This window comes from Sinocyclocheilus grahami, unplaced genomic scaffold, assembly GCF_001515645.1.
Source record: "Sinocyclocheilus grahami isolate Dianchi unplaced genomic scaffold, SAMN03320097.WGS_v1.1 scaffold215.1, whole genome shotgun sequence".
Lineage (NCBI taxonomy): Eukaryota > Metazoa > Chordata > Actinopteri > Cypriniformes > Cyprinidae > Sinocyclocheilus > Sinocyclocheilus grahami.
The window spans coordinates 2,241,040-2,268,680 of NW_015505394.1; the positions used below are offsets into that span (position 1 = coordinate 2,241,040).

Here is a 27,641-nt window from a genome sequence, read left to right on the forward strand (position 1 = left end):
AATAGAAAAAATTCGTGGGGGGGGGGGGGGGGGGGGGGGGGTCGCAGACAGAAACGGGCACTTTAGAATCGATTAAAGGGGCAGGGGCTGGAGTTACATAAAATATAACGTGATGAGATTCTGCCCTCAGCCAAAACTATTTGCTCTGGAACAAATAATAGATTAAAGAGACCAAAGATTGCCTGTTAAATTTACCCAAAATGCTCATGTTTAACCACTATAGAGACATCAGAACCAGTGACAAATTCCCGAAGAATTGGCCGAGGTGAAGCCGCTGACGCCCTGGAGCTCACGTCTCCGAAAACGTTTTCAAATAGACATTATCTTTATTAACAAACCACATATTTGAAGTCTAAACAACTACATTCGGTGACACAAAAACAGTATTATTTGTACATTTATAGTGGATTCGGGCATCCACCACGACACTCGCTGTGAGAAATGCTGCAAGCGGAGTGATACAAACAGTAAAACGTGGCGATAATGGTTAAATATTTAATGAGTGGAAATACCTCTAAGCCAATCAGATTCGAGGACCAGAAAGAACTGTTGTACACACACACACACACACACACACATATATATATATATATATTATATATATATATATAAGCAAGCTCACAAGTTAATATTTAAATTAGAGGGGTCATATGATGCTGCTAAAAAGAACATTATTTTGTGTATTTGGTGTAATGAAATGTGTTTATGCAGTTTAAGGTTCAAAAAACACATTATTTTCCACATACTCTACATTATTGTTTCTCCTCTTTTTTTTTACAAAGCTCATCGGTCTGAAAAGCGAGGTGTGCTCTGATTGGCCAGCTATCCAGTGCGTTGTGATTGGCCAAATACCTCAAGCATGTGACGGAAATGTTACGCCCCTCACCATATTGTGATGCCCTGTCCGGCCGGATCCACGGTGAAAGCCGATCCGGTGATTCACAGCGCGAAGTTGACCAGCACGGATCAGCTCCAGGCATGACGAAGCGATATCGTCCTCTTTTGGAAAGCCAAACAAAGTAGTTTCACTTTCACAACGAAACACACGGCGCCTTCACGACATGGCGGTGACTGCAGCAACAATACTACAGTGAAAATAAAAGTTACGCCTTCTTTCTTTGCGTGAACATTTGGGCGGCGTTATGCAAATCTTCCCACATCGTGATGTAGACATGTGGGGGCGTGTTAGAATGAGCCGTTTTAGGTAGGCGTGGTTAACTCTTAACTTTTGCAAAGAATATCTCTTTGGATTTGAGACTTTAGTCTTTGCAACTTTACAGATTTTCTTTATGCACCAACAGCTTGTAACACTCCAAAGAGAAAGGAAAACTTGAAATCGCATCATATGACCCCTTTAATATAAATAGTAATATAATGTCTGAATGTCATGTTTTTTGCCTTGGTGTTTTAAATTCAGTAGCGCCATGCAGGAAACATTAGCAGTCCCTTACCAATCCCGCACACTTATTTTTCAGTCCCAAATCAGAGCCAAAGAGGCCTCAAACATTCGAAGCTTAAGCTTCTTATTGATGTTTTTTTTAAATGATCCACACACATGCACAAACACGTTTTTTTTCCATGGTCACACATGCTCTTGCTTATGCTGTCATTATCTTGTTTCTGCTCATTTCCTCATCTTTTTCTCCTCTTCCTCTTAAATCTTCTAAAACCCTACTGTCAGGCTGAGAGGAGCATAAACAGCAAATCAGGCATGCAGCCATCCTTGACACACACATATATCCTGCATACACTCATGCATATTTTGTGTCTGTGCGTGTTACATACTTTTTACCCAGACCACCCAGATAGGCTATTCATAGTGTTGTGCCAACAGCATAAGAAGGAGTCTTATGTACAGACACACACACAAGACTTTTGTGGAAAAAGATTCTGGTCTGATTAAGTATCATTTCTAACATCTGTTTTTAGCTTCACTTTTCAACACTGTCTAAAACAAGTATTATCCATTTTTAAACCGCTTTTGCACCATTTTAGAAAGATAAATTATTTAAAGGTCGTGTGTTTGTGTCTACAGAAATTCCAGGGCATTGAAGAGGAACATGTTCTGCGTATACAGGAGATTATCCATTCATACTGTCAGTCTGTTGAAGAGACGCACATACAGATAGGAGAGGTAAGCAGAGAAATACATACACAAATGACTCTTTAATTTATTTACACATGTGTAAAAAAATAAATAAAATAATAATAAAAAGAAATTTACAAAAAAGTGTAGTAACACTTTATTTTAAGGACCATTTCTCACTATTAAGTAGTTGCTTATTAGCATGCAAATTACTAGCACGCGGGCGGTTTATTACTTATAAAGCACACATTAATGCCTTATTCTGCATGACCATAATTTAGACCCCTAAATCCCACCCCATACCTAAATTGAACTACCTTGCTAACTGTTTATATGCCGCAAATTTGAAATTTAATGAGGCAAAAGTCATAGTTAATAGTTAATAGTGAGAATTGGTCCTTAAAATAAAGTGACAAAATTATATATATAGTTATGATCCACTGTAAAATATTTCTATTTTTATAGTCATTATAACATTTTTATTAAAAATACTTATCCGGTAATCACAAAACAACTAGAAAAATCAATGAAAATTCAATGCGTAAAAGGTATGGCAACGCTGGATTAAGCCTGAAATCTGGCTGTTGTATCATCATTTTGCTATAGATGGCGCCAGAGACCCTTAGATGTGCAGAAGTCAAGCAAGCATAAGTGAACTTCATAACATAAGGGTTATCTGATCAGTCCTTCCTTATCAATCCTAAATCCCATTGCCTTTGATTTAGAGTTATTTATAACATATGCACACCCTGTTATTCATTGAAATACACTTCCGTGCAGGCAACTGAATGCACCAATCGCATTCCTATAGACCCACAGCAAAACGATCACTTTTAGGGATTTTACTGGTTATTGACCACAGAACTATTGCATGCTCGGATTTGGGCTTCCTCCTAACCACACACACTCTTGTGTTCAGCTTGAGCCCGAGGAGATATAAGATTTGAGTTTTTCTGTGGTTAGTAGGTTTCTACTGTTTCTATGTGTATATGTATGAGTTGGATCCTCTTTTAAGTGCAGCATTTGCTCGTGCAGGAGTTGGTGTCACTGTTCGTCTTTACAGTACGTTAGTTTTGAGATCTTGATGTAACAAGGGGATCTCTCTCGATGTGGAATGGCAGAGCAAGAAAATGGCATGTGTCTTTGAAAGAAGAGATAAGGCCAAATTCTTTAATAAAACTTTCAAGATCAACTTAACTCTTCACAAGCTATGAGACCGTTAAGTGATGGTATATGCTTCTGTAGATAATAGTCAGTGATTTCAACATTATAAAAAACTTATTCCCAGTGAGGAACCCATGGAACCACTACCCTCTCCATGAAGAACTACAAATAACAGAAGTCGGTTTCACTACACTCTTAGGGTGCTTTCACACTTGGTTCGATTGCTTGGTCCGAGCCGAGTTCGATTGCTCCCCCCTCCCCCTGCCCCCGCTGGACTGTGTTCACATTATATTATTTGGGTCCGAACCATAGACTGTAAAAAAACATGGACATAGTGTCCGTGACGTCACTCGTAGGGTTCAGAAGAGCATTTTTGAAGCAAATCTAAAATACTATTTTTTTTTAAACATTTCTATCAGCCACTGATAATTATAAAAGAAAACGTCCCCATTATCTTGTTTCTGCTCATTTCCTCATCTTTTTCTCCTCTTCCTCTTAAATCTTCTAAAACCCTACTGTCAGGCTGAGAGGAGCATAAACAGCAAATCAGGCATGCAGCCATCCTTGACACACACATATATCCTGCATACACTCATGCATATTTTGTGTCTGTGCGTGTTACATACTTTTTACCCAGACCACCCAGATAGGCTATTCATAGTGTTGTGCCAACAGCATAAGAAGGAGTCTTATGTACAGACACACACACAAGACTTTTGTGGAAAAAGATTCTGGTCTGATTAAGTATCATTTCTAACATCTGTTTTTAGCTTCACTTTTCAACACTGTCTAAAACAAGTATTATCCATTTTTAAACCGCTTTTGCACCATTTTAGAAAGATAAATTATTTAAAGGTCGTGTGTTTGTGTCTACAGAAATTCCAGGGCATTGAAGAGGAACATGTTCTGCGTATACAGGAGATTATCCATTCATACTGTCAGTCTGTTGAAGAGACGCACATACAGATAGGAGAGGTAAGCAGAGAAATACATACACAAATGACTCTTTAATTTATTTACACATGTGTAAAAAAATAAATAAAATAATAATAAAAAGAAATTTACAAAAAAGTGTAGTAACACTTTATTTTAAGGACCATTTCTCACTATTAAGTAGTTGCTTATTAGCATGCAAATTACTAGCACGCGGGCGGTTTATTACTTATAAAGCACACATTAATGCCTTATTCTGCATGACCATAATTTAGACCCCTAAATCCCACCCCATACCTAAATTGAACTACCTTGCTAACTGTTTATATGCCGCAAATTTGAAATTTAATGAGGCAAAAGTCATAGTTAATAGTTAATAGTGAGAATTGGTCCTTAAAATAAAGTGACAAAATTATATATATATATATAGTTATGATCCACTGTAAAATATTTCTATTTTTATAGTCATTATAACATTTTTATTAAAAATACTTATCCGGTAATCACAAAACAACTAGAAAAATCAATGAAAATTCAATGCGTAAAAGGTATGGCAACGCTGGATTAAGCCTGAAATCTGGCTGTTGTATCATCATTTTGCTATAGATGGCGCCAGAGACCCTTAGATGTGCAGAAGTCAAGCAAGCATAAGTGAACTTCATAACATAAGGGTTATCTGATCAGTCCTTCCTTATCAATCCTCCCTGCTGAGCTGTGGGCTATGACTAATTTCACGGGCAAAGCAGACAAAATTACAATATGTATCATCGTCTTTTTTCTTTTTCTTTTTTTTTTTACAAATAAAGCTTCATATTATGAGAAGGATACTTTCTTTCTACTTTCTACTCTACATGGAGAGAGTATAAATTCCTTCAATCTAAAAAAACAAGAATCGAAAAAGAATCGAAAACAACAGTGAGGAATCGATTCCCAAAATTTTGGAATGAACAGCCCTAGGATTTCTGTGGGGGGGTGGGTGGGGGGGCAGTGACGTGTTGCCAAGTATGGTCTCCTATACTTGGAATTTAACCCATCCAAGTGCACACACACAGCAGTGAGAAGTGAACATACACGCACACACCGTGAACACACACTCAGAGCAGTGGGCAGCCAATGCTGCGGCGCCCGGGGAGCAGTTGGGGGTTCAGTGCCTTGCTCAAGGGTCTCACCTCAGTCGTGGTATTGAAGGTGGAAGAGAGCGCTGGATATTCACTCCTCCCACCTACAATCCCTGCCGGACCTGAGACTCGAACCTGCAACCTTCAAGTTACAAGTCCAACTCTCAATCCATTAGGCCAGGACGGCCTGAAATAGTTCAGTTTTGTATGTAATGGAAAAGTGATTATATTTCGTTTCGTTTTTTTATAAAGTTAATTTAGTAAAACGTTTGGAGCATTTTTTGTTTCATTAAATGTGTTAGGATATTTTTTTTTCTTTTAAGTAAGGACCAAGCGGCCAGCAGCAGACAGTGAGTTGATCATAGCCTATATGTTTGATCAATTTAGCCTTCTCAAATAATCACGACTTGCCTAAAATAAAATCTATAGATATAATAAAGTTCAAGCATATCACAATGTTAGTTTAAATGTTTACCCTACATAAATGTGCGCTGTTAGACGCATATCTAATCGTTTGTGCGGAGAGTGGAAGCTGAAGCGCGCTCTGCAGGACATGGAGGCGCCAGCGTGATCACTTGCATTTTTTTCTAACAGTGGAAACAACTTAAAATACGCAGCCATTTTTGCTCATAAAGGTAAGAGTAATACATCATTCTAAACTGTAAAGGGTCTACTTTTATTTGTGTGCACTCACAATATCAACAAAACGTTGTGCTTTTATAAAATAAAGAAAACAAACGCTTTCTGCCGTCTCGGTTTTGAGCAGGAGCGCTTCACTATGATGAACTTAAACTCAGCGAATTGTCTCACAGGCATGATAAACATATATAGAAAGCTTTAAATTACTACTTTAAAACGAAATAATTCAATTCGAAAATAGAAAGTATTTCATTAGGCCTATGTAATCCCTAAAGATGCAGTTCTCTCAAAAAGCAGTCCAATGAGGAGTCTTTTTTTTCCCACCATAATTGATGGATGTCTAAAATATAAAAATAATAAAAAGCCTAAAACAGGCCCGATTATAATTTGCGTTGTATTTTATAATTCTGTACAATTTAAAAAAAATAAAACACAAATTATAATGGCATATATGTAAGACTTTGTCCTATAATTGTATAGCTGCTTATATTTTCTGATTTTTAAGTTGCTCTGTTCTGAATACCTTAAAATTTAAAGGATTTGCTGCAACGCAATTGTGTCTGATATGTGAATTATTCATTAGCCTTTTTTTTTAATCCATGCAGCAAATGCTTTAAAAATAGCTTTAAAAAATTACTTTATTGCATTCCAGACGCTTTTAAAGTAGGCTACTTTTCACTATAAATTTTACGGGTAGCTTAAATATAAAACATTGTCATGAATTCGTTGAATTCCCATTTGTAAAATAGACTACAAATTAATTGTTTTAGGCTAACCCGATCTCACGAAAGTGCCTATAGCACGATTTTCTGCTTCTATTTGGCATAATATTTCTGTCCTATAATTGTACAGCTGCTTTTTCTGATGTTTATGTTGCTCTGTTCTGAATACCTTAAAATTTAAAGGATTTGCTGCAACGCAATTGTGTCTGATATGTGAATTATTCATTAGCCTTTTTTTTTAATCCATGCAGCAAATGCTTTAAAAATAGCTTTAAAAAATTACTTTATTGCATTCCAGACGCTTTTAAAGTAGGCTACTTTTCACTATAAATTTTACGGGTTGCTTAAATATAAAACATTGTCATGAATTCGTTGAATTCCCATTTGTAAAATAGACTACAAATTAATTGTTTTAGGCTAACCCGATCTCACGAAAGTGCCTATAGCACAATTTTCTGCTTCTATTTGGCATAATATTTCTATGCAGAAATTGACTTTGGCATGCAAAAGACTGATAAATTCATAATTAACGGCATGGGTTCAGTCGACAGAAATACGGGACATGCAGGCCTATAATAACTGCTGAAATGATTGCGAGGCAAATCTCAGATCAGTCTGAGTGCTCATGGTACTCACAGTGCATAGCCGAACACCTGCAGGCGCCACTGACGAGAGTTTTTATATTTTTATTACCATTCGCCTCCCTCATGCTCGCTAAAAGTGATTAGAAGTCATTAGAAACAGTTTTTAAAAAACGATTCAGAGGTTATTTAACGGTGGACCTTGCTTGTCCACAATTTTGAGCGCTGCACGACAGAATAGATCATGACGTGATCAAGGGTCTTGATCTTATTTCCATCTAAAATACTATTTTTTAAAAACATTTCTATCAGCCAATGATAATTATAAAAGAAAACGTCCCGAGCATAGATCAGTGGCTGAGAGCGAATCTGATTGACAGATAAACCACGAGCTCTATCAGTTATTGTTAATGTTCTGGTTATTTTGTTTCAGTGTACAGTTTGTTAATTTTGTGCAAAGCATACAGTCAAAGTAAACTTCATCATTCAGCTGAACTGTGCACATTTATTTTAGATGTTCAATTCATGCGATATACGCATGTCCCTGCTGAGCTGTGGGCTATGACTAATTTCACGGGCAAAGCAGACAAAATTAAAATTTATGTATCGTCAATTTTTTATTTTATTTTTTACAAATAAAGCTTCATATTATGAGGATACTTTCTACGACCTTTATCCTCCAGTCATGGTGAAATGATAGATTCCTTCAATCTAAAAAAAAAAAAAAAAAGCAAGAATCGAAAACAACAGAACCAGGAATTGGAATCGGACTCGATTCCAAAAAATGTCGGAATCGAACAGCCCTAATCCAAACATACCGAACTCTGACGTCAATCGAACCCGGGTGCGCACCAAAAGTGCTATTTGTATACTGTATATTTGAATATTTTGCAATAAATTAAGTTGTAGTTATTTAACATGTTATTACATTTTTAAGAGTCGTTTTATACTTGTAATCCATAAAAGTCCATTTTTTAATCATAATTTTGCAATACAAAATAGTTTTTCCCTCACAAAAGACAATAAAGTCTGTGTGAACCGGAAGTTGCTGCCGACTTCAGTACTGTAACATATTTCCAACTGAAATGGAGTGTTGAATAGAAGGCGGGGTTTTATTTTAGCGCACTCTCTCCATCTCAGGCTCACAGCAAACTAACGGTTGGAGGAGAGCGGTTAAGGATACTCTGCCCAAACCATCAAACTGATGAAGATTACCAACACAAACAATTTGTTTCAGTAGTTTAACTTTTCAGTAGAATTGTTCACTTTAAGACCAGCAATGTGCGCCAACAAAGTAAAATTGTACATTTTGATTTCATGCGGACTTTATGTGCACAATCTTATACATTTGTATTTTTGTCTGATATTCTTCTTTTTTGTGTGTGAAATGGTTAAGTTCAGAGTAGTATTATTTTAAATCATTCAAGTACTATTGATATTACTATTGATAGTACTATTAATATTTTGAATGTTTTTTATTTTTATATTCTCCATTATCATTTTGAAGTTTTTGTTATTTTTATTTTTTATTTTTTTAGTTTTAGTTATTTTAGTATGCCAAGTTAAAATACATGAAAATGGGAGATTGTATTATTTCAGTTACTTTTCTTTTATTTCAAATAACTAATATGCTTTTTGATGGTTTTAGTTGTAGTTAACTATAATAACCTTGTTTCAGAGCTGGTTGGTTTGGTTCATGGCGTAGAAGTTTTTCTGAAAGTTTTTCTTTTTTTTTAATCCCTATGTGAAAAAAATGCTTGAACCTAGACTGCTTACAAAATCTGTGATGTGATTCTGCTACACAGTGAGCATCATGCATATCTGAGCATGTCTGGAAGGACAGTCAGGACCTTGCTTTACTTTCACTCCTCCTCTAGTCCACAAAGAAGGACATGGATCAAATCACTTTATGAAGTACTGTGTGTTTATGAAATGAACTAGAAGATCTGTGAAACACGCCAGCTATGAAAGAAAAGCATCGAGTCAGCAGTGTAGAAGACATATTGCATTTGTCACATCCCTTGAGGGCTATAAAAACAAAGACAGTCAAAGTGGTCACCTGGGGAAACAGTGCCACTGGTCACATCCTCATAGTGTGCAACATTTTGAACTTTGTAAGTTGAATATTGTATAAATTGACAAAAGTTCATGTTTTATAAATGAATATGAACATGTTCATTTTTAGTTCAAGATACCTAAAGCATTAAATTATGTTAATGAATTGAACCGTATACGGTAAAGTGTTACTAAATGTGCTATATGGCATTTTAAAGGGTAACTTTAAATTGTTTTAGAGAACCATATGTTATTTGATGCTGATTATGCTTTTATACCTATTATACGTCTAGTCCATCTAGATACAAATATACTTTTATTTTTCTCTGGTAAGATGTTGCTGTGAAAGTACTGAATAAGTGCATGTATCTTTTTTTCCTGGTTTATTATTTTAAAGGTGCAAGAAGAGTTTGTGAAAAACATGGAGAACACTTCCGTCGAGAGCCTCATACAGAAACTGGCAGAAAGCAAAGGGACAGGCAAAGAGAGACCAGGTAACACAGCTAAATCACGCACACACAGCTTTAACCTCTGGCACTGAACTACTTTGCTCTTGATATTATTAACAAGACTGGTCATGAGTTCATTACCAACTGACTAAATAATTTTTTTTAAATTTTTTGGTGGGGGATTAGAAATGAGCAATAGTCCGCACTATAACACTAGGAGTATGTTTGACTTGATTGCTGTAACACGGTGGAGTTTACACTGGAGGATTTGTGGCGTTCTGACCCTTACAGGGGCTTTCAGCCAAGGTCTCAGCCAGCACTGGCCGTCACATGCTAAGTGGAATGTCAAGCTCGCCCACCTTTACACGAGATTAAGCCACTTGAAATTGATAGAGCTTGACACGGCTACACTTCCCCCTGTGCTCTGGCTATTTTTCCTCACTTATCCCTCCGTGACCTTTCATCTGACCTCCTGCTTCTCCCTCTTTTCACAGGGTGGAAGTTTTTTCACATTTCACATAGAGAATATAATCTTGCTGGAAGCTTAAGGGGTGTGGAGCGTAATTAAACCAGTTTAGCCAACAATTATGTTAACAATATAAATGTTACACACTAGGATTTTGCCTTTGTTTTGGTTTGAAAAACCTTCTTAAAATGTTTTTCCTCTCTTAGCAATGTTTCAAACATTTGCTGTGTTCAGTGTGTTGTTTGAACATCCTGACACAGTGACATAGGCTCACCCAATGGCATGAGTTTGGTGCGGGGCTATCTGTTTTATTCGTCCAATGGCAAAAAAAAAATTTTTGAAAACAAAAAATGTCCTTGTTTGGTGACGCTAGTGGAAGTCACACAAATTACACACTTCAGCTGTAATTCCCTGTTTTCTCACCACTCCTATATGATGTTGTGTTGTGTTGTGTTACACACTAGTGTTTAAAATTTGGGGGTTGGTAAGACTTTTTAAAAAATACTTTTAACATTATGAAATATTACAATTTAAAACAACCATTTTCAGTATATTTAATAAAGGAGTTATACTTTATTTTGATATGTAATTTATTCTTGACATTTGAATTTGAATTCATCAGTGTCACATGATCCTTCAGAAATCTTTCTAATATGCTGATTTGGTGCTCAAGAAACATTTCCTCTTATTATCAGTGTTCACAGTTGTGCTGCTTAATATTTTAATAATAAAAGAAAGTTCAAAAGCATTTATTTGAAAGAGAAGTCTTTTGTACCATTATACATATCTTTACCATCATTTTTGATTAATTTAACGTGTCCTTGCTGAATAAAAGTATTGAAAATATATAAATAAATAAAAAACGTTTCTGAATAGTAGTGTATATATGTATAAGTGTGTTTATATATAATATTCTCTACGAAGGTAGCCCAGATAAACTATGTATGAGGATATAGTGAGCTATAGAGGCTTTTGGTTGCCCTCCATTTGTTTTGACAGCAGAATTAATTGAGACTAAAAGCTGTTTTGGTCAACAAAACATTCCTTCCCCATATCAAGCTGTTCATTAGGGATTGCGCCGCTGTCAGAGCAGTAATCTGTGTGGCAAGCTGATGAAATCAGAGCAGTCCTAACCAGTATATAGAGAGAGAGAGAGGTTGAACAAACTTTGTACCACGGAAACAATCCCGAAGTGACACGCTGGGCTGTAGAGAGGTTGCAAGAGCAGTTCAACGATATCCAGCTGGGCTGTGAACTGGCCGCCAGCCAGACACGCAAACTCTCCTTGCTTTGCCATCCGAGAGTCCATGCTCAGCATATGCAATTAAAAAAAAAACATCCTTGGTTAATGCATGACTGCATGCGCCTCTCATAAACAAACACACGCATGTGTATGAGCATTCACAAAAGCACATATTTACCTAGCTATCTAAATAAGGACATACCTTAGACTGTTGTATTTTTCCAAAATAAATCTAATTATAATTACTAAAGACAATCCCTAATCGAAACCCAACTCTAACTAAAAAATTTAGAGTTTTAATAAAAATGAGGACATTCTTTTTGAGGACATTCCAAAATGAAGGTTTTATTAGATTTAGCTAACTTCTGTGGACATTTTTCAGCAATGTTTTCCTCAAAGTATTGCTATAAACCCACACACACATAAATACACACGTGTTCATGTAAACAAAGCGGTCTGTCTGTGTACATGAATTTAAACAAAACCTAATACCCTTTTTCCAGATTTAGATGGCATTGTTGTGTCTGATGGTTGGATTTGTGTGCATAAATATTGTTAGATGGAGTCTGGAAGTGTTGTCAGTTGCACCGTTCCTCGCCTGACATCACTCAATTAGAAGAAACTGTTCCTCAGTCCTGCAGCTGCATGGAAATCTTAGAAATCGATCTGCTTTGTCCGGCTTTCTAAATCTGTTTAGACAAACTTGCTGATTTGTTGTAATGAAGGCAAGGCAAGGCAAATTTATTTATGTTGCACATTTCATACACAATGGTAATTCAAAGTGCTTTACATAAAATGAATACAAAATAATACAGATGTTTTTTTTTTAGCCTTTCTAATTTGGCTATTATTTGGAGACAAGGTTGATGAATATTTTAGCTAAAGCTGACCTGAAGGTCCTCAGAAGGACAAGGTTTTGTTTTTTGTAGTTGTTTGTTTTGTTTCATTTTATTTTGTAGTTGTTTCGCTTTTGTTTTGTTTAGGTTTTTATTCTAAAAATGCTAAAGGTTTTCTGAAGGTTAGTTCTTTTAGAAGAATTATTACATAATAGCAAAAACAATGCATGTCTGTGCTATGTCCCTAATAAGACAGTGTGTGGTTCAAGTAAATTAAAGCAATAAGCCCCGTGAAGCCACTGTAAACCACGGCTTCACGGGGCTTATTGCTTTTATAAAACGGTTATTCCGTATACGTAGTTAGGTTTCACAAAATAAAACGGAGCAAATAAAGTGTAATGATATTAATAAAAACAGTATTCTTCCACCAAACAATGTAGTTCCTCAGAAACCGTTGTGGTTGCAACAAAGTGGTTGCCAAGCAACACACAAAGTAAACAAAGGTGTATGTTTGTAGAGTAATTTACAACCGCTTCGAACGCGGCTCAACCAATCAGAATCAAGGACCGGAACTATACATTTTATAACAACTAATCTGATATGTTTAATATGATTTCAATTGAAGTGGGTCTTTCATTTTTCGTGTGTGTGTATTTGGGTACGTGTGTGAACTGACAGCATTTGACCTTTAGTTCTGATTGTGTGATCAGAGATGATCTCAAACAAACAATAACAGAGATAAGAGAGTGAAGTGATCTGGTGCAGTAGAGTAGATCAGTCATACTGCATCTGCGTCAGCGTGTGTGTGATGTGTGCCTGTCGTGACTGCTCTGAACAGTGCGCATGAGGTCCGTCACAGCCGTCATTCTCCAGGGAAACTGTATTGAACCGCTTGAGTTAAATATCACACGCTTTTGTTTTTCAGGTCAAGGCGTTTTCTGTGCAATGAAAATAGCGCCCCAGGCTCTCTTGCAGAGGTCTGGTAGTAGTAAAATGCTGTCTTTCCTTTTCTTGGACAAGCATTAGCTTTTATGTGCATTAACACAAAAGAAAACACGCTCTAAAGGGCTCTTAGAGCACTGAGCCAGTTCTCTTTACAGCCAGTCATGAAAGCACAGAATTTATATTTATATGCTGTTCAGAGTAATGTTAGATTTCATGTTGAATCCTAATGTTTCGCGTTTTAACTTCACTCTGAAATAAAAACTTGGCTGACAAGTTGTTGGGTCATGACTGCAAAACCCTGAGCCGTGAAATACAGTGACTTTGTTTGCTTAAATCCCTTCACCCATGTGTCAGTGTGGAAATGGGTCATGTCAAAAGTGTTAAAGCTTGGAGGTAAATATGCAAAATTGATGAGCAAGAAATGAAGCTTGCGGTTTGTTGTCTTTTGCAGTTATATGTTATATTAATTCATATTTTCAGTGAAGACTAGTATACAGCATTTAGTGTGTGAGTGTTATCAGTGCTGCACGTCATTGTATTGGATTTGTGTGTTTGTTTGATTTCTGAGGTTAAAAGCAGAAGTGCTTCCAGGCATTTATGTGTGCACATCTATTAGTGTGTGTTGCATGCTGGCTGTGAACTAAATGCTCTGGCTTAAAGAAGAAGTCAGATTGTGCTGATTGCCACCAGACCTACTGAGGACTCTGTAAATTTGCTTGCCAGAAAAACCTGACCTGCGTATTTGTTACTATTTTCGTGGATTTAAGTTCATGGTTTTATGAAACGCTGTAAAAAAAAAAAATACAAAAAATAATAATAAAAAAATTAGTTTTAATATTACGCCATATGTTAATTCTTGAATTCAGTATACTGTAACAGGACATCCCTTCAATCATTTGTATTTGTTCGTTATCATTTCAGGGCCCATTGAATTTGAGGAATGTAATGTCTCAATCGCCACAGAAGGTCTGAATGAATTTTTCTCTCTGTTCCCATTTTCTTTTTTATTGTTATGTAGGGAACATATAGAATATAATTTCACTTTAATATCTCTGATTTCATCTCTTTATAATAATTCATTTAGAATGTTAGTTTTGTAGCCTTTACATTCTGTTTAAAAGTCATAATACCCATTTTAAGATTGGTTTCAGATGCAACTCTATTTGTCTAGATTTGTAATAATCATTGCTGTGTCTGTTTAGCTGTTAAACCCAGAAAAAGGAAGACCTTTGCCATACCAGGCAGACGGAGAGATAAAGACACAGATTCCACGTAAGTGTTGACTTTTACTTTAATGTGATCTTGCTTGTTTTTTATGACTTTTGAACAATATTTTTTAAAGAATTAAACTATTTTAAACTAAATTCTCAAACGTACTGTTCTTCATAGTAGTTTGTGAGTTACTTGTAATTTTATGTGACAGAGGATTATGAAAATTTCGATCTGGTGATAAATTAAGTTTAGAGAAGTAGACATATTTTTGTTATGGAGAGTTTTTTGTAATTTAGAGCAATAATTATAATGTTTGAGTAATTATAATAACTTATGTTTGCAGAGTAATTTTGCATTTGAGGTAAAAATGAAGTATTAACGTTCCATAAACTTTTCTCTGTCTTGAATAGTGAATCGGCTGAAGTAGAAGCGGCTGTGAGTATACATTTTTCTATTTTCTTTTTTTAATATTATTAATAATTTATTATTACTGGAGAAAATTATTCTTATTTTGAATGTTACAGTACATTAATTATTAATACATTAATAGTATCAAGACAATACTAAAGGTGTTTTTCTGTAATTTCATAATATGAAACTCATTTTCTTCTGATCAAAGTATGCTCCCTCTTGTTATTTTGGAGAAACTCCGTTTGATTCGCACCCACAAAGCTCCTTTTGTTCGTCTTTCTTTCAGAACACTTCCAACGGAGCTCCCCCGGGTTTCTACGGTGCTATAGATCTTCATAACGCCGTGAGTGGTGACCTAATGTTGTTGAAGGATTGTCTATAATTCTTACAATGTTACGTAAAGACAACATAGTCTAAATGCTTCTTGTGATATCGCTAACAATAGTGTGTTTTACCTCAGTCGGACTCTCCTTGTGCTGTGATGTATTGAAGAGTGTGAATAATAGGATTTTGTCTGTGGTGTGTTCTGTGTTTTTCTGCAGAATGTGCCTCAGCTGGACGAGGAGGGCTTCTGTATCCGACCAGAAGTCAACGAGAATGATATCCTTACTCCAGATCCATCTCTTCCATTCCCCATACACACACACTTTCATCTCAGCCACAGAAACATTTTCCTTTATCTCTTTCATCGCCTCTACTCAGTATAAACTCTGAACACTTTTTTTTGGCTTGAGAACATAGTGTGATAACTTTTTTTTGTTGCACTTTTATCTGAATGTCTGCCAAGTCATTCCTTCCCATCAGATTTTCTTCGTTCCTCTGTTTTCTTTACCAAAGCTGCGTCATCACTCTATGTGGACTAGAATACATGTTAAAAAATTCAAATAAAATACCAAACCTGATCTTCTTAGCCCGTGATACTTTAGACAAATTTTCATGCCCTGCGTGTATCTTTTTTGTGTATGTGTGTCAACCATTTTCCTTAATGTTTCTGATCACATGCCAAAGAGAACTCCTTTTATTCATCCAGTGACTCAGAAGATGAAGACGAGCCAAGAAAATTCCACGTCCAGATCAAACCCGTGCAGACCAACAACGGCACACACCAGCACAAAGCCACCATCGACGAGCTGAAGGCCTCTATTGGAAACATCACCCTCTCGCCCACCCCTGCTGTAAGAGATGCCTCTCACCAGCACACACACCATGTGTAAAGATCCCATGACCGCATACTCCTCACATATAGACGTATATCTTGCATTCACATTCATTCATACACAGAGTAATGCACGCTGGGCTCCCTCTATAAAGGGTGATTGTGTACAGCGTCAGCAAAGAGACTTGTGATTGGTTGATACCATTTACAGTCATGTTTCTGTTTCCCACACATCTCGCTTCATCTCTTCCACCAAAACCTACGATGGCCCAGCAGACACTAGAGGGCAATATTTGATTATGATATTTACAGGCGATCCTTAGAAATGCTGAAAATACTTTCACACTTTTTTCCCTATCCTGAGTTGTGTGCCTGAGTGCAATTATATTGTGTGTGTGTTTATTTTTGTGTGTGTGTGTGTGTGTGCGCGCATTCTTGTGACAAATGAGGACATAAATTTGTATAATGACAAAGGTATGGCATAGGTAAGGAGAAGGTGTCTTTTCAGGACATTACCCCATGTCCCCACTTTTCAAAACGCTTATAAATCACACAGAATGGAGTGTACTGAAAATCTGAAATAGCACAAAGTTTCCTGTAAGGGGTAGGTTTAGGTGTAGGGTTGGTGTAGGACAATAGCACATACAGTTTGTACAGTATAAAAACCATTATGCCTATGGGATGTCCCCACTTTTCACAAAAACAAACCTGTGTGTGTGTGTGTGTGTGTGTGTGTTCATAACGCACCTGTAGATTTAACTGGCTCATTCAAAACAATATTGTGTAGGCCCAACAGACGTTAGACTTTACCAGCGAGGGAATGAACATTTTATTAATCTCTAGTGGTTTGAGTCTGAGTTGGTCACTATGACATGATAGGTGGTGACATCACACATGTACTGCTTTGTGCAAAGGTGACCTACTATTCTGTCATTTAATGTTGTAAATTATTTTTGTGTGTGTGTGTGTGTGTGCGCGCATTCTTGTGACAAATGAGGACATAAATTTGTATAATGACAAAGGTATGGCATAGGTAAGGAGAAGGTGTCTTTTCAGGACATTACCCCATGTCCCCACTTTTCAAAACGCTTATAAATCACACAGAATGGAGTGTACTGAAAATCTGAAATAGCACAAAGTTTCCTGTAAGGGGTAGGTTTAGGTGTAGGGTTGGTGTAGGACAATAGCACATACAGTTTGTACAGTATAAAAACCATTATGCCTATGGGATGTCCCCACTTTTCACAAAAACAAACCTGTGTGTGTGTGTGTGTGTGTGTGTGTGTGTGTGTGTTCATAACGCACCTGTAGATTTAACTGGCTCATTCAAAACAATATTGTGTTGGCCCAACAGACGTTAGACTTTACCAGCGAGGGAATGAACATTTTATTAATCTCTAGTGGTTTGAGTCTGAGTTGGTCACTATGACATGATAGGTGGTGACATCACACATGTACTGCTTTGTGCAAAGGTGACCTACTATTCTGTCATTTAATGTTGTAAATGAAGTGCGTGTGTGAGTGTGTGTGTATAGTTATGTGGTCAAGCAATTCCTCCTGCACACACTGTGGGCCTGTGGACCATCTGTGTGTGAGTGCTGTTGGTAAACAAACCCATGCAACTTCCTGCCTGAAATCTCACCACAGGAAGCACGGAGGGACTCCGTGTTTCTAATGTGTAAGATCACGTAGGTGAATGCGCATGGGCAAGAGCTGTGTCTGTAACAAAAAGTTTAGTTTAACAGTTTTTAGTTAAATAAAGGCAGCCGATGTCTTGACGTGTTCAGAGCCAGTTCTGAAATATCCATGATTCTTATGAATGGATTGCAGCTTTTCTTTTTTGACAAAAAAAAAGGATTACTTTCATTCAGCACGGATGCATTCAATTGATCAAGAGTGACCGTAAAGACATTTAATATTACAAAAGATCTTCTTATTGTTATTGTTATTATTAAATGCTATTTGGAACTTTGTATTTATCAAAGAATCCAGATTCTACAAAAATACTGAGCACCACAGCTATGCATTTTCAACATTAATGATAACAATAAGAAATGTTTCTTGAGCATCAAATCAGCCTATTAGAATGATTTCTGAAGGATCATGTGACACTGAAGAATGAGTAAGGATGCTGAAAATACAGCTTTTCATCACAGGAATAAATTATATTTTAAAATACATAAAAAATTTAATTAGAAAAACAATATTTCCAAATATTACTGTTTACTGTGATTTTGATCAAATAAATGCAGCCTTGGTGAGCATAAGAGACTTTGTTCAGAAAACATTTTTAAAAACCGTACCAACCAAACTTTTGAATGATAGTGTGTTTGTATTGGCTGATAAACATTATGATGTGTTATGGACAGAATAAAAACAAATTGGTTAGGTTTGTTATCAGTAACATTGTTTGTAACTATGATTTTCTCTTTGTTCAAGATTTCATCTGCTCAGTTTCACCCTTTTTGTGTGTGTTTTACATGCTCTCTCTGCATCCCTTGCTCTTCATTCTGTTGTGACGCTTCGAAATGACAGAGTGATGTATTTCTGCAATAACACATCCTCACAAGTGCCAGCTTGTGTTTTCAGTGAGCACAGCCGGGGCGACAGTTTACTTTAGACACCTTCGCTGCAGCCTCTGTTTGCTCTGTTTGAGATGGATTAACACACTTCTTTTAGGTAGGCTCTTCATCATTCATTTCACCAGGCTTGAGCTTTCTGTCTTCTCCCAACTGTGCTCAGTAATCCCTCAGATTAGCCTCTGAAACATTTACACATCTCAAAAACTACATTCACCATACTGAACATTTGTCTGTGTCACATATCAGAGTTGTTTCCTTTCCCTCTCAGTCTCATTTCTTTTCGTTGCCCTGTTTGTTTCATTTATTTAGGCAGATATGTTTTATGGCAGTTTGGGTTAAATCAGGAAATCAAGGTGACGACGAATGCCATGTCATCTGTTGTACTGTACATTATTGCTATTATTGAGCTTTCCATTTCCCCTAGTCTTCTGTTGTTTCTGTTTCCCCTTCATGTTCTCTCTCTCTCTTTCTTTCGTTGGCGGGTTGAACCCATTTGCCACTCTGCCTATGGGACTAAACCCTGCCTTTACTCTATGCACGTATGTGTGTATTAGTATGCATGTGTTTGTTTGTGTGTTTCCACAGTTTTTCCTTCACAGTTTACCATTTAGTTACTTGTATGGTCCATACGTTGATTTTCTAATGTGTTTCTTTTCATCAAAATAAGTGGGATTTTTTTCTATCCACTCAGACAGAGTTTGAGGCAGAGAGGCTTCATATGAGTCACTTTGAATACACAATAAACCAAGCCTTCCCGTCTTTGTGCGTTTGTTGCCGTTTTGCTAGTTGACTCTTGTTGACATTTCTTAGCCTCAAAACAATCCTGGTAGTGAATTCGGTTGAATTCTCTGCCACTCATTTCCTCATGTTTAGACTGCCTGCAGAATGTTGTTGCTGAACTTATGGTTTGAATATGTAATCTCACTACTGCGGTTCTCTGCTAGATCTTCTGTGTGTGTGTGTGTGTGTGTGTGTGTGTTTGTCATCCTGTGAGGCCAGTATCTATTGAACGAATGTGAGGATGAAGCACTTCATGTCTTCTGCTGTTTTCGTAACTCCTCTCACTCTCATTAATAAAAGCCTGTTTTCATTTCCAGGTTCATATGAAGAGAAACCAATCCAGTGAGTATTCTTCTTTTTTTCATCCTCCCTCCATCCCTCTGTCAATCTGAAGGTTTGGCTCTGGAGAGCGCCTGCCATTTTGTTTCTAGCCAAGCCTCCTTCATGTTGCTCTGGTGACCCCTCCAAAGCCAACTCATCCCATGAGAAAATAAACATCATCTCCCATTTTTTCCTCATCTGAGTAGCACAGTGTTGCCTCCTTAAGCCATGAGCAAGATTAACTGCTTAATTGTGTGTTTATGTTTTTCTATCCGTCATAATTTTAAATTTTTTACAGTAAATTGTGGCTTAAACGAGCACAGATGCATGCCAGAATGTAGTGTTTACACTGCGGCATGTTCTCACATCAAGAGCAACAATTTCAAGTTAACCTCCCAGGAAAGTTTTACATGCTTTAAATCTGTAATCGTTTTGTTATTCTTACACTGGAACAGTTAACATTTCTTCAAAAAACGCATTTATTGCAAACCTCTTGCACATGCTGAATTTGATAAGGTCTGGCAAATAATTTAATGCGATAAGTCCTTTAATCTAATATATTTTGTAGTTTATCTGAAATCATATCAAGATGCAATTTCAGGAACGACAAGAGATAGATAGTCGAGAAAGCATTCTTTTCTTATGTTTTAACTGAACCATGTTTAAATTCTTTTTACAAACTGATTTTATGGCCAGCATATATTATACTTATCAGTTTATTGGTGTTGGGCCAAATTTTTCTTATCAGGTTATGGCCAATAACTGATAAATGGCCAGTATTAAAATTGTATACTATTTTGTCTAAATAAAATAAAACACACACACACAAAAAAACTGATGTTTTAAATGCTTTATTGACTTTGGACATCATGACATTATAATGTACGGTATGGAAAATGTATATTTATTAAAGAGTATATTTAACTGTGTCATTAAATTATTAGTGTTTTTAAAGTTAACTTTAGTGGGCTTTGGATGACTGCAAAATATATTCTAAATCGTAAAATGTGCACAGTTAAATATCCAATATCAACTGATACCGATTTAAAAAATTCTGGTACATATATATTTCTTATTATGCGGCACTTGTGCAAATTAGGTTTCTAGAATAAACTGAAGAATATGTAGTACTGAATATTATTGTAAATGTGGATCTCACACATACTTACTGTAGGAATGACACGGCAACAAACATTCCCTGCTATAAAACCAAAGGCAGGTGAGTATTCCCCAAGAATCTTAGTCACCCAAACTCTCTTTTGGTCCACAGCTGTGTGTGTGTTGGTGGGAATGAGGGATTCCTCTGAAGCTTAAAAAAATTGAAAACAAAATGTGCAAATCACAAATTAATTATTTATACCAAAATTATATTTGATTACTAATATAATCTGTTGTCTTTTAACACTGTCATTTGTCCTTTGTGTATAATATACTGTATTGCATGTCATTTTAAATGTATGTATTTGATACCTTTACCTGTGACAAATGGGGTTGCAAGAACGTGTGTCTCATGTAGTACTCAATTTGCTACCAGTTTTATAACCACAAGACATGGCACTTAATGGTTTAGAAACACTATCTTTTCTTAAGCAAGTGACTACTGCTGTTCATTTCCTGGCTTCCATATTGTTTTTGTTCCCCTTGTATACAACAATAACCTATGTCTTAATCTAGTATTTAACTTTTACTTCATGAAACACATGAGCTGCATTTTAATCAGGACCTAATGAGCAGTGCCTAACTGTAAGAATGCTAATTTAAGAAAACCCTTTGTTATATTTGTATAGGGATTTCTCAGCTTAATTTAAGGGGTTTCTTGCACCTGGCTTCAGATCATGAATAAAGCCTGAAGAGTTGCGCCGTTACTCAGTTGCTTGTGTTCTCATTGTTTTACAGGTGATGAACTGGGACGGTCCAAGATAGCGCAGACATCCTTTAATGAGTAAGAGAAGCTTTGCTGTTAACCTTTTTTGAAAAACAATATAACCAGTTATTCACTTTGATTTACAACTTTCATCCTTTTTTTTTTATCCATCTTCATTATCCAGTAATGACCTGCTGTCTTTGGATCCATTTGGCCCGACCAGCACTGGCTCCAGCTCCTCGCTACCCCACTCATCAGGTAACACCGTCTGTTGTAATACAGCAAATACACACTCTTCTGGGTACATAAAAAAAAAAAAAAAAACTTGGTGTCAATGTCATTATTATATCAGTAATCTATTGTTGTTAAACACTGTTTATAAAACCAAATTCAAGGTCTTTTTTTTCTTATATCTTATGCAAGTTTTACAAAATAGAAGATAGGTACAATTACATTAATATTTATATTTAAAACACATCTCAGGGTCAGCATCTACACTTATCTCAATGACAGAGTTCAGCTTGACAGTGATGGAGTCAGAACGTTCTTCATCAACAACACACACACACACACACACTGTACAGGCAGACAGTCGTAAGTCATTCACCCCTCCATCCCCCAGCCTCTGGAAGGCTTGTCTTAGGTCTGACATCCTTCATTATTGATGATGCTTACAGGCTGGTGAAAGTGTCAGGGCTTTTCCAGTCCACAACAGTCTCCTCTAGAGAGCTTGCTCAGGCTGCTGTTGTCACGGAAACCCTCATATCCCACAGCCACTTCATATCTCACTCAGTCTGTCCTTTGCTTTAGTATGGAATCTTCTGTTAATGCCATGGGATTTATTTATTTTAAATTGTGGTTTTGTTTTGTTTTTATTTTTGTTCATTTTTGTTTATGTGTACTTTTTTACATTTTGGTGTTACAGTATCGGCGTTTTGAAAACATCTCAATTGTTTACTGATACTTGAATTTGTAACTTAAATTGAACTTAAATTTCTAAAAGTCTCATTTTACCCCACTTCTTTCTACAGAATTTTACACCCCCCAGGCTTTATTTGTGAAACACAAAAATAATTGATTTCTTTATAAAGCGTGCTTACTGTAAATCAATTTAACATAAATATTCCCATTGAATTAAATGTCAGTTTACGCAAGAATGGGTTTTATGTATGATTTACACACAAAATTGCGTGTGCATTATGAAAAAGACCCCTGGGTGTATGCCGTGAGTGTAGTCCCTGTGCTCCCTCATGCTCTACGTGACTCCCTCTCCTTTGCTCTTGACCTTGATTGTTGAAATTAAATGTAATTTTCACATCTGGGAATTAGGAGCTTCCATATCTTGGGGAATGGTGCAGTTGGCAGTAGTCTTTCTTGACCCAATGTAAATATTATCATTTAGATGTACATCAACAACAATTAGATGCAAATAATTTTCACAGAATTTATGTAGTATACTCAAATTTATTTTTTGTGGCTTTTAATTATGATTCGGTCTGATATCCTACAATGATTTCAGCACGATAAACATGATAATCAGAACCAAAACAGATGCTTTTAGCAGGTCCGACCTGTAATGGCACAGCTCTATTCTGGAAAAGGGGGCGGGGAGCAGCAGCTCATTTGCATTTAAAGAAACAGGCCCGAAAAACAGCGTGTTTCTGCTTCCACTCAAAATAGGCATTTTCAAAATGTTATAATAAATGATCTGTGGAGTATTTTGAGCTGAAACTTCACAGACACATTCTGGGGACACCAGAGACTTATATTATATATTGTATAAAGGGGCATAATATGTCTCCTTTAACTTAATATTTCTTACAAAATAAAATATTACAATATCTGAGTAAATTCTAGTCTGACTGTTATAGTTTTAAAAGGGCATCGTTTGCAAACAAGTGAGGGCTTTTTTCACTGATAATCCACTCAATGCAGTCACTAAAAAAGCCAACCCATCATTCAAGCTTTGACCTTAGCTGCGAGGGCCAATCATAATCCAGAGTTAATTGGCACTTTCAGAGGTCAGAGGGTGGAGTTTAGCGTCCCCATGTCACAGACGTCAAACCTGATCTTGTTATGGGTCTGACCTGGCAAAGGAACAAAAAGAGCAGTGAATAGGATATGGGATGTTAGTAACACAGCGAGTTATTGTGCTAGATTTTTTTTCTTCTCCTGTGTGCCATTTAGGGTTTTTTTTTTACTTAGCTTTTGAATGTTATTTCTTTCATGTGTATTTCTTTTCTACTGTCATAATATGTTTAAATTGACCCTTATTTGTGTTGATTTCTTTTTATTTTCTCATCCTCGCTTTGTATTTGTTCAATGCTTTTATTTTTTAGACCTGGCTTCTCTCTTCTTAGCATCTTTCCCTACATCTCCCCCACTGCAGTTAAATGATGAGGTTTTTGAAGATCCAGGTAATGCTTATGACCCATGCCTGCAGTGTGATCATCAGAATAAAACTCTTCCCATAACAGACACTGACCCTAATGGCTCAAAAATCTGCACACATGCGAATGATGATAGGAATGTTTTGCTTGAACTCACCCCTAATATTTCTAAGAGATGTATCTGTGAATATGAGTGTTTTCAACATTTTCTGTCCACAGAAGATAAGAACAGAGCCACACTTCATTGTACTTTTAGGATAGTTCTCTCAAAAAGGAAAAATAGTTCATCATTTACTCAATCAAAAAAAAAAAGTTGGAAAATCATAAGAGTGAGTAAACAATGACAAAATTTACACATTGGCCCAGACACTCGTTTGTCAGTATTTTATTAGATTTATTTTATACATTTGTATTAGTTGTAATTGACAGAGGTACATGAAGTTTAGCTGGTAGTTTGCTTTAGGATCACCGGGTTGTCTTGTTATGTGTTTTAGAGGGATCTTTAAAAGTACGTTTCAGTAGGATTCTACAATATGACCATTATTTTATAATAGGTTTTATAATATATTTGTATTATTTTATAAATTAATACTTTTATTTTATTTTAAAAAGTAATTTGTATTTTTTTTCATTGTTTTTCTTTTTTTATATATAGTTTTATACTGATTTTGTTTTACTATAAATTGTATCTTTACATACATATTTTGATCATTTTCACTGATACTGCCTCATTTAAAAAGGTCTGTTTATTTCATTTACTTCAAATTTTTCCCAATGTTGTGCTCATATGACTTTTTTTATATATAGTTATGTGAATTGTAGAGCTGTTTTCCACATTCAGATTCAGAGCCTGCATAGACACACATCCAGGTCATCTGTGCTTCTTTCATTTTCTCCATGTAGTCTTTTCAGCATGCCTGTCAGTATGTGGTACATTTTTACAACTGTGCATTACTCTGTTCTCTCTGATGACCCCTGTAACAGAAGTGGATTTACAGTGGGAGCCCACCTCTCCTTCAGCAGTCAGTCTTGAGATTACCAAGGCTCCTTCTTTCCCCCTTCCCTCCAAACTGCCGCCTCCTGCTGGTCTTGCCAAGCTGAGCTCCTCGCCATTCCCTGTTCTCCCCTCTGCTCCCTCCATCTCTCCTTGGGAGCTTCCTGAAACGGCTGTTGCTTTCCGCCACCCTGGCCCAACTCGAGCAATGAGTGTGCCTCCAGCCCTACAGTCCACTTCTAAGGACTGTGCTACCCACAAGCCCCCTCTCAGTGCTCCCGCAGCTGGTCCAGACATGTTTTCTTCTTGGGCCCAGAACCAATGGATTGCCTTTCCATGTCGTGGACCGTCCCATCAACCAGCGAGGCCTCGTTCAGTGCCCGTGTCTCAACAGCTCAAGGTTTTCTCCAGAGAGCCTGCTGACCCATTTGGCAGCACTGGGAGAGAGGAGAGCACCCCCACTCTAAAGGAAGCACCAGCCCGACCCATGCAGGATGGTAATATTGAGGAATGAGAGTTCTAAGCATGTTCAAACGCTGTCCCATGGCTACATGACAGTGATATACGTGTTCTGTGGTTTTAACAAACCTGATTTTTTTTACGTAACTTTTTAATTCAATTTTAATTCATTGTAAAGTAATGATTTGTTGGATTTGGTCCTTTTTATTTTATTTTTTTTATTTTTATTGATTGATTGGTGAAAATGTATTTATTATTTTTTTTGCATTTTCTGCATTGATTATTGTTTTGAATAATACAAATGTAACCAAATAACCTGTAAACCATCATAGTTTAAATTACAGTTTAGCTAGATAAAAAATTGGCCCAAGTTTATTTTAATTATTTTATTTTTTTTATTTTGTTTCAGCTACACAAACTAACTTGGTAAAGTTACTCAAATGAATTTATTATTTTTTAGTTTTCTGCATTGATTATTGATATGAATAATGCAAATGTAACTTTTCAAATGTACTGTTTAGCTGGATACAGGAATACAGTAAGAAAATGTGTGGGCCAAATTTGGTTTGTTTTTTATTATTTTTATGCATGTATGTTATTTATTTATTTATTTATTTTCACCTACACAAAGCAACTCATTAAAAATTACTCATTAATAAATTACTCATTAATATGTTTGAAATGTGTCTGCAAAATTGCTCATAAATACTATATCCAACATTTTCTAATTCAAAAACAGTTTAACTATGGTTTTAAAAGGTGCTGATTTTTCTTTTAGGTTTTTTTGCTTGATCTTATTTTTTAGCCTTATTTTCTGTATTTACTTTTGTTGATATTGTGACGCTGACCCTTGCATGTGCATTAGGTGTAATCTTTAGATTTGACTGTTAGCTTGTTTCTGCAAGACTGTGTGATGTCAAACCCAGTATAGCAACATTTTGATTTTAATCATGCTCAGAGAGTGCTACCTCTGTATTTTCCCCTTTTTTGTGGTTCTAACATTTGTGGTCACCTTTTCTGTTTTTTTTTTTTTGCATGCATGCATGCATGCACAGTACCACCTCCAAACAGGCCAACCACTCCCCTGGGCACAGCAACCATTGTCCCGCCTCCAAGACCATTATCACGGCCCAAACTACCTACAGGCAAGCTGACGGGCATCAATGAGGCTGTGAGTAAAGAAGATATTTCCTGATTCCCCTTTACCCAGTCTAGTTTACAGGGATTGATCTGAATGAAGATTGAATGCAGTTAATTATTAATCGGTTTGTTGTTTTCTGCAGGGCCGACCGTTCAGCCCTCCTAAGATATCCAACTCCAGCCCTCCTCCCGCTGCTCCTCTGGCTCATGCAGAGAGCTCCTCCTCTCTCAGCTCAAACACTTCCTTGAGCACCAGCAACACACCTACTGTCGGTGAGTTTTCAGTCTCACACACACGCATATACACATGATGAACACAAGAAGAACAGAGGATGCACACACAAAATGTTTTTTTCACATCATCCACATTCATATCACACATGCCAAATGATGCAATACGGATTCTTCCACACTGTTATCATTTATTACATGTATTACTTAATCATTATTATAACAGTAAAGTCATAATTCATATATATATAGTTTTGTTTTTTTGTTTTTTTATAGCCATGTCCACGTCTAAGGAATACTAGCATGCAAAAAAATTATATTGTACACATTATGTATTTCATTATATAGTCAACACATCACTCACCAGATCACTCCATTCTCACCCTTCACTGTTGGGCTGTGCTCTCGCCCTATTTTTTTCTTTCTTTTTGTGGTTTCCTTCCTTTCATTTTGAATTAAGAGGATGATCTGTTCGTGGGGAAACTGCCCACTTTTGAGAAGAGATGTGAGACTCCAGCAGGTACAGTGGAAAGAACCCAGAAGAACATTTTGTTCTAACTTACTAACAGACTCATGAATTATCATCTGTCCTTGATCAACCAACTGCATTGCCCCATCTGGTAAACCACACCCTGTTCTCAGTCTGTGACTCACCATTTAATCTTCAGTGTATTCTACTTGCCTGTTGTGTTGTGGCTGATGAGGATGCATGGCAGAAAATTGCTCAAAGATGTCTTTTCCTTTTTCCTGTTGATTTTTCATTGTTTGTCATTACAAAGGTTTGAATTGTCTGAATTGAATCACATTCCTCCTACTATTTTAGATTCATACTTAAATGTCTGTTTTTTAATGTTTTTTTTTTTT

At 36.5% G+C, this 27,641-nt stretch overlaps 1 protein-coding gene across 2 annotated transcripts in view; it reads left to right on the plus strand.

Moving 5' to 3' along the window:
* Nucleotides 1–27,635, plus strand: part of LOC107596176 (F-BAR domain only protein 2-like) — a 40,927-nt gene extending 13,292 nt beyond the window's left edge. Inside the window, exons 7-23 of one of the 2 annotated variants that reach the window (XM_016286853.1) lie at nt 2,036–2,134; nt 9,696–9,792; nt 14,159–14,203; nt 14,440–14,509; nt 14,860–14,884; nt 15,147–15,203; nt 15,403–15,460; nt 15,860–16,035; nt 19,696–19,720; nt 20,874–20,918; nt 21,596–21,641; nt 21,748–21,821; nt 23,903–23,980; nt 24,938–25,444; nt 26,462–26,577; nt 26,690–26,819; nt 27,238–27,635. In XM_016286853.1, the coding sequence (XP_016142339.1) occupies nt 2,036–2,134; nt 9,696–9,792; nt 14,159–14,203; nt 14,440–14,509; nt 14,860–14,884; nt 15,147–15,203; nt 15,403–15,460; nt 15,860–16,035; nt 19,696–19,720; nt 20,874–20,918; nt 21,596–21,641; nt 21,748–21,821; nt 23,903–23,980; nt 24,938–25,444; nt 26,462–26,577; nt 26,690–26,819; nt 27,238–27,335 (1,746 nt within the window). In that variant the 3' untranslated portion in view covers nt 27,336–27,635. The remainder of the gene's footprint in view (nt 1–2,035; nt 2,135–9,695; nt 9,793–14,158; nt 14,204–14,439; nt 14,510–14,859; nt 14,885–15,146; nt 15,204–15,402; nt 15,461–15,859; nt 16,036–19,695; nt 19,721–20,873; nt 20,919–21,595; nt 21,642–21,747; nt 21,822–23,902; nt 23,981–24,937; nt 25,445–26,461; nt 26,578–26,689; nt 26,820–27,237) is intronic. The other variant, XM_016286854.1, reaches the window with a different exon arrangement.
* Nucleotides 27,636–27,641: the final 6 nt, after the last annotated feature.